The following is a 7500-nucleotide window of genomic DNA, read 5'->3' as shown; positions in this document are numbered from 1 at the left end:
AATTCAAATGGATTGTCTCCTTGTTAACATACAAAAGCTGGAAGTTCCGTTTCCCATGACAACCAGAACATCTGTTGGGCAGAGACTAGCAGGTCACAGATAACCACTTTTTCACCCCATGAAGCTAGCCCAATGGTTATTATATTTCATATTTATATGATTTAATTTAGTAATTAATATGTATGTTCGGGAGGATCAAAACCGTGATGTGTTATGGGTAAATTGTGACTGACTGACTACAAGTAGTAGTTAACATGATTCAAGGAGATTTGTATATCAGTCAGTCTCGATTCTCCATTAAAGGGAGGCTGAACTTCCTGATTTGGCCTCGTTTTAGATTTGGGTCATTAAAAGAAGTGCTAGCGACCATGACTGAATTCAAACTTGAGTTGGTTAGATTTGGGTCAGAAGTGCTAGCGACCATGACTGAATTCAAACTTGAGTTGGTTAGATTTGGGTCATTAAAAGAAGTGCTAGCGACCATGACTGAATTCAAACTTGAGTTGGTTAGATTTGGGTCATTAAAAGAAGTGCTAGCGACCATGACTGAATTCAAACTTGAGTTGGTTTTGGGGTGTCTTTTGGGTGATGTGTTTTCGCATGTGGAAAGAGACAAAATCCTTCCATAATTAGCTTCAGCAAACTGGTGTGCAACCACTGAAAAGTTGGTTTACCTTTGGATAGCCTATCTCTGGGGTTAGTTAGAGACCGTCAATCAATTACACAATGCAAATGAGACAATATTTTCATGTTGCACAGCTTTTAGTTTTCTCATTAAATGTTTTCAATATTTGTATATGAAGTTTTACAATTTATAGTTAGAATTAGGTTTTTTAAGTCATTGAAATGTGGAGCTATTGGAAGTTTAACATATTGACCCATGTACATTGTGTAATTTACCTGATGGTCCCTAACTAGCCACATAGAGATATCCAATATCAAACCAAATTTACCACGGGAATCACCATCAGGTCCCTGAGCTGCTTACTAGACAGGATTGAAATAAAGCCAATCCAAGGACAACTGTTGGACAACCCAATGACAACCCAATGACAACTGTTGGCCAACCCAATGACAACTGTTGGACAACCCAATGACAACTGTTGGACAGGACCCAACTGTTGGACAACCCAAGGACCCAACTGTTGGACAACCCAATGACAACTGTTGGCCAACCCAATGACAACTGTTGGACAACCCAATGACAACTGTTGGACAGGACCCAACTGTTGGACAACCCAAGGACCCAACTGTTGGACAACCCAATGACAACTGTTGGACAACCCAAGGACAACTGTTGGACAACCCAATGACAACCCAAGGACAACTGTTGGACAACCCAATGACAACTGTTGAACAACCCAATGACAACTGTTGGACAGGACCCAACTGTTGGACAACCCAAGGACCCAACTGTTGGACAACCCAAGGACCCAACTGTTGGACAACCCAATGACCCAACTGTTGGACAACCCAATGACAACTGTTGGACAACCCAAGGACCCAACTGTTGGACAACCCAAGGACAACTGTTGGACAACCCAATGACAACTGTTGGACAACCCAATGACAACTGTTGAACAACCCAATGACAACTGTTGGACAACCCAAGGACAACCCAAGGACAACTGTTGGACAACCCAAGGATCCAACTGTTGGACAACCCAAGGACAACTGTTGAACAGGACCCAACTGTTGAACAACCCAATGACAACTGTTGAACAACCCAATGACAACCCAATGACAACTCAAGGACAACCTAAGGACAACTGTTGGACAACCCAATGACAACCGTTGGACAACCCAATGACAACCCAATGACAACTGTTGGACAACTCAAGGACAACTGTTGAACAACCCAAGGACAACTGTTGGACAACCCAAGGACAACTGTTGGACAACCCAAGGACAACCCAATGACAACTGCTGGACAACCCAATGACAACTGTTGGACAACCCAATGACAACTGTTGGACAACTCAAGGACAACTGTTGGACAACCCAAGGACAACTGTTGGACAACCCAATGACAAATGTTGGACAACCCAAGGATAACTGTTGGACAACCCAAGGACAACCCAATGACAACCCAATGACAACTCAAGGACAACCCAATGACAACTGTTGGACAACCCAATGACAACTGTTGGACAACCCAATGACAACCCAATGACAACTGTTGGACAACCCAAGGACAACTGTTGGACAACCCAATGACAACCCAAGGACAACTGTTGGACAACCCAATGACAACTGTTGGAGAACCCAATGACAACCCAATGACAACCCAATGACAACCCAAGGACAACCCAAGGACAACTGTTGGACAACCCAAGGACAACCCAAGGACAACTGTTGGACATCCCAAGGACAACCCAAGGACAACTGTTGGACAACCCAAGGACAACTGTTGGACAACCCAAGGACAACCCAATGACAACTGTTGGACAACCCAAGGATAACTGTTGGACAACCCAAGGACAACTGTTGGACAACCCAAGGACCCAAATGTTGGACAACCCAAGGACAACTGTTGGACAACTCAAGGATAACTGTTGGACAAACCAAGGACCCAACTGTTGGACAACCCAAGGACAACTGTTGGACAACCCAAGGACAACCCAAGGACAACTGTTGGACAACCCAAGGACAACTGTTGGACAACCCAAGGATAAGCCAAGGACAACTGTTGGATAACCCAAGGACAACTGTTGGACAACCCAATGACAACTGTTGGACAACCCAATGACAACTGTTGGACAAACCAAGGATAACTGTTGGACAACCCAAGGACAACTGAAGGACAACTGTTGGACAACCCAAGGACAACTGTTGGACAACCCAAGGATAACTGTTGGACAACCCAAGGATAACTGTTGGACAAACCAAGGATAACTGTTGGACAACCCAAGGATAACTGTTGGACAACCCAATGACAACCCAAGGACAACTGTTGGACAACCCAATGACAACTGTTGGACAACCCAAGGACCCAACTGTTGGACAAACCAAGGACCCAACTGTTGGACAAACCAAGGACCCAACTGTTGGACAACCCAAGGACAACTGTTGGACAACCCAAGGATAACTGTTGGACAATCCAAGGACCCAACTGTTGGACAACCCAATGACCCAACTGTTGGACAACCCAAGGACCCAACTGTTGGATAACCCAAGGACAACCCAAGGACCCAACTGTTGGACAACCCAAGGACCCAACTGTTGGACAACCCAAGGACCCAACTGTTGGATAACCCAAGGACAACCCAAGGACCCAACTGTTGGACAACCCAAGGACCCAACTGTTGGACAACCCAAGGACCCAACTGTTGGACAACCCAAGGACCCAACTGTTGGACAACCCAAGGACAACTGTTGGACAACCCAAGGACCCAACTGTTGGACAACCCAAGGACAACCCAAGGACCCAACTGTTGGATAACCCAAGGACAACCCAAGGACCCAACTGTTGGACAACCCAAGGACCCAACTGTTGGATAACCCAAGGACAACCCAAGGACCCAACTGTTGGACAACCCAAGGACCCAACTGTTGGACAACCCAAGGACCCAACTGTTGGACAACCCAAGGACCCAACTGTTGGACAACCCAAGGACAACTGTTGGACAACCCAAGGACCCAACTGTTGGACAACCCAAGGACAACCCAAGGACCCAACTGTTGGACAACCCAAGGTTGTTGTGTATCCTAATTCTGTTACCATTTTTCTCTCTGTTTTGGACGAGACTAACTTTATGAACAGAATTGTTCTATTTTACACTTTATTGTCAATTTTGTCTGTAGAATAAATATTTCTGACTCATATTGATGCCACATAGGCCGTTTTCAAAGGGAGAAGTTTGCTTTCAGGGACAGTTGTTCTTTAATGTTGTCTGTCGAACTCGCCCAATTAGTAGCTAATACCAAAACAAGTTCTGATGGGGGTGGGGCCACTTCCTGGTTTGTGTTGCATTGTGGGATCTGTAGTTACCTTGCTCCTGGTCGTGATGCGTTGGTAGGCGTAGTCTGGGAAGGCTTGGCGGGGGATGAAGCGTCCTGAACCCTGCTGGACGCGGAGCCCCTCCCCCTCCTCATAGACCACCCTTCCCTGGGTCACCACGACGACAGGACCCCCCCGACACACCATCCCCTCAAAGATGTTATACTCCAGAGCCTGGTGGGAGACGGGAGGAGGGGGAGGGAGAGATGGAGGAAAGGAGGGATGGATAGAGGGAGGGCAGGGAGAGAGGGAGGAAAGGAGGGATGGATAGAGGGAGGAAAGGAGGGATGGATAGAGGGAGGGCAGGGAGATAAAGGGTAGAAAGTAGAAGAGGATTCAGTTTTTATTTTGTTGTAATTTGGAGGTAAAGGTTTTGATCATGTCTTGGTTCCAGTTCCTCCCTCCCTCCCTCCCACCTCCTTCCTTCCCTCCCTCCCTCCCTCCCTCCCTCCCTCACCGACTGTTGCAGTTTGGAGGTAAAGGTTTTGATCATGTATTGGTTCCAGTCCCTCCCTCCCTCCCTCCTCTTCCCTCACCGACTGTTGCAGTTTGGAGGTAAAGGTTTTGATCATGTATTGGTTCTAGTCCCTCCCTCCCTCCCTCCCTCTACCCTACCCTCCCTCCCTCCCTCCCTCTATCCCTCCCTCCCTCCCTCCCTCCCTCTATCCTACCCTCCTCTTTGCTCACCAACTGTTGCAGTTTGGAGGTAAAGGTTTTGATCATGTATTGGTTCTAGTCCCTCCCTCCCCCTCCCTCCCTCTATCCTACCCTCCCCCTCCCTCCCTCCCTCTATCCTACCCTCCCTCCCTCCCTCCCTCTATCCTACCCTCCTCTTTGCTTACCAACTGTTGCAGTTTGGAGGTAAAGGTTTTGATCATGTATTGGTTCCAGTTCCTCCCTCTATCCTACCCTCCTCTTTGCTCACCAACTGTTGCAGTTTGGAGGTAAAGGTTTTGATCATGTATTGGTTCCAGTTCCTCCCTCCCTCCCTCCCTCCCTCCCTCACCGACTGTTGCAGTTTGGAGGTAAAGGTTTTGATCATGTATTGGTTCCAGTTCCTCCCTCCCTCCCTCTATCCTACCCTCCTCTTTGCTCACTGACTGTTGCAGTTTGGAGGTAAAGGTTTTGATCATGTATTGGTTCCACTTCCTCCCTCCCTCCCTCTACCCTACCCTCCTCTTTGCTCACCGACTGTTGCAGTTTGGAGGTGATTGTTTTGGTCCTGTCTGGGTCCCAGATAACGATGTCAGCGTCAGAACCCACAGCGATGCGTCCCTTCCGTGGGTACAGGTTGAAGATCTTAGCAGCGTTGGTGCTGGTCACCGCCACAAACTGGTTCTCATCCATCTTACCCGTGGCCTGAGAGAAGAGAGGAAGAGGACAAGAAGAGAGAGGAGGAAGAGAGAGAGAGAGGAGGAGGAGAGAACGAAGAGGAGGAGGAGAGAAAAGGAAGAGGAGAGAGAAGACACTTTTAGACCAGGGTCCATGCACACAAACACACACACACACACTCTCTCTCACCACAGCCTTGTCCCAGACGAAGCCCATCCTCTCCTCGATACCGTTGGTTCCTTCGGGGATCAGGGTGAAGTCATCTTTTCCTATGGCCTTCTGGGACGTGCTGTAGGCACAGTGGGCACTGCCAACCACCTGCAGGTCCCCGCTGTCACAAAACATTACACAATGTTAGAACAATGTATAAATTACTTTTAAGGAGAGAGAGAGAGACAGAGAGAGACAGAGAGACAGAGAGACAGAGACAGAGAGACAGAGAGACAGAGAGAGAGAGAGAGAGAGAGAGAGCGGGGAGGAGAGATGGGGAGGATGGGAGAGAGAGAGACAGAGACAGAGAGAGAGAGGGGGGGAGAGATTTAGTTGTAAGCGGGAGAGAGAGAAAAACGGAACGGAAAGAGATAATTATCGTTACAGCACATAGAAAATGTTTTAATTTACCACTGTGCAGCATATCATTATAATACATGTCAGAGAACATTAGGTAGAGAGAGGGGAAGAGAGGGAGAAAGATAGAGAAGAAGAGAGCGGCGAAAAGGAGGTAGAGAGAGAGACAGGGAGACAGGGAAGGAGAGGAAACAGAGAGAGAGGGAGACAGGGAGACAGGGAAGGAGAGGAAACAGAGAGATAGAGACAGTGAGACAGGGAAGGAGAGGAAACAGAGAGAGATAGAGACAGGGAGACAGGGAAGGAGAGAAATGGAGAGAGAGAGACAGTGAGACAGGGAAGGAGAGGAAACAGAGAGAGAGAGAGACAGGGAGACAGGGAAGGAGAGGAAACAGAGAGAGATAGAGACAGGGAGACAGGGAAGGAGAGAAATGGAGAGAGAGAGACAGTGAGACAGGGAAGGAGAGGAAACAGAGAGAGAGAGAGACAGGGAGACAGGGAAGGAGAGGAAACAGAGAGAGAGAGAGACAGGGAGACAGGGAAGGAGAGGAAACAGAGAGAGAGAGAGACAGGGAAGGAGAGGAAACAGAGAGAGAGAGAGACAGGGAGACAGGGAAGGAGAGGAAACAGAGAGAGAGAGAGACAGGGAGACAGGGAAGGAGAGGAAACAGAGAGAGAGAGAGACAGGGAGACAGGGAAGGAGAGGAAACAGAGAGAGAGAGAGACAGGGAAGGAGAGGAAACAGAGAGAGAGAGAGACAGGGAGACAGGGAAGGAGAGGAAACAGAGAGAGAGAGACAGGGAAGGAGAGGAAACAGAGAGAGAGAGAGACAGGGAGACAGGGAAGGAGAGGAAACAGAGAGAGAGAGAGACAGGGAGACAGGGAAGGAGAGGAAACAGAGAGAGAGAGAGACAGGGAGACAGGGAAGGAGAGGAAACAGAGAGAGAGAGAGACAGGGAAGGAGAGGAAACAGAGAGAGAGAGAGACAGGGAGACAGGGAAGGAGAGGAAACAGAGAGAGAGAGAGACAGGGAAGGAGAGGAAACAGAGAGAGAGAGAGACAGGGAGACAGGGAAGGAGAGGAAACAGAGAGAGAGAGAGACAGGGAAGGAGAGGAAACAGAGAGAGAGAGAGACAGGGAGACAGGGAAGGAGAGGAAACAGAGAGAGAGAGACAGGGAGACAGGGAAGGAGAGGAAACAGAGAGAGAGAGAGACAGGGAAGGAGAGGAAACAGAGAGATAGAGAGACAGGGAGACAGGGAAGGAGAGGAAACAGAGAGAGAGAGAGACAGGGAGACAGGGAAGGAGAGGAAACAGAGAGAGAGAGAGACAGGGAGACAGGGAAGGAGAGGAAACAGAGAGAGAGAGAGACAGGGAGACAGGGAAGGAGAGGAAACAGAGAGAGAGAGAGACAGGGAGACAGGGAAGGAGAGGAAACAGAGATAGAGAGAGACAGGGAGACAGGGAAGGAGAGGAAACAGAGAGAGAGAGAGACAGGGAGACAGGGAAGGAGAGGAAACAGAGATAGAGAGAGACAGGGAGACAGGGAAGGAGAGGAAACAGAGAGAGAGAGAGACAGGGAGACAGGGAAGGAGAGGAAAC

General features: G+C 48.7%; 1 protein-coding gene across 2 annotated transcripts in view; it reads right to left on the bottom strand.

The window, feature by feature from the left end:
* Positions 1–7500, bottom strand: part of crmp1 (collapsin response mediator protein 1) — a 24077-nt gene that overhangs the window by 3279 nt on the left and 13298 nt on the right. For both annotated transcript variants that reach the window (XM_065017054.1, XM_065017055.1), the window contains exons 10-12: positions 5522–5663; positions 5189–5359; positions 3992–4174 (exon numbers count right to left, since the gene is read on the bottom strand). In XM_065017054.1, the coding sequence (XP_064873126.1) occupies positions 3992–4174; positions 5189–5359; positions 5522–5663 (496 nt within the window). The remainder of the gene's footprint in view (positions 1–3991; positions 4175–5188; positions 5360–5521; positions 5664–7500) is intronic.

This window comes from Oncorhynchus nerka, unplaced genomic scaffold (genome assembly GCF_034236695.1).
Source record: "Oncorhynchus nerka isolate Pitt River unplaced genomic scaffold, Oner_Uvic_2.0 unplaced_scaffold_423, whole genome shotgun sequence".
NCBI classification, from domain to species: Eukaryota; Metazoa; Chordata; class Actinopteri; order Salmoniformes; family Salmonidae; genus Oncorhynchus; species Oncorhynchus nerka.
The sequence above is the reverse complement of the archived record's forward strand: the minus strand, read 5'-3'. Positions and strand labels throughout refer to the sequence as shown.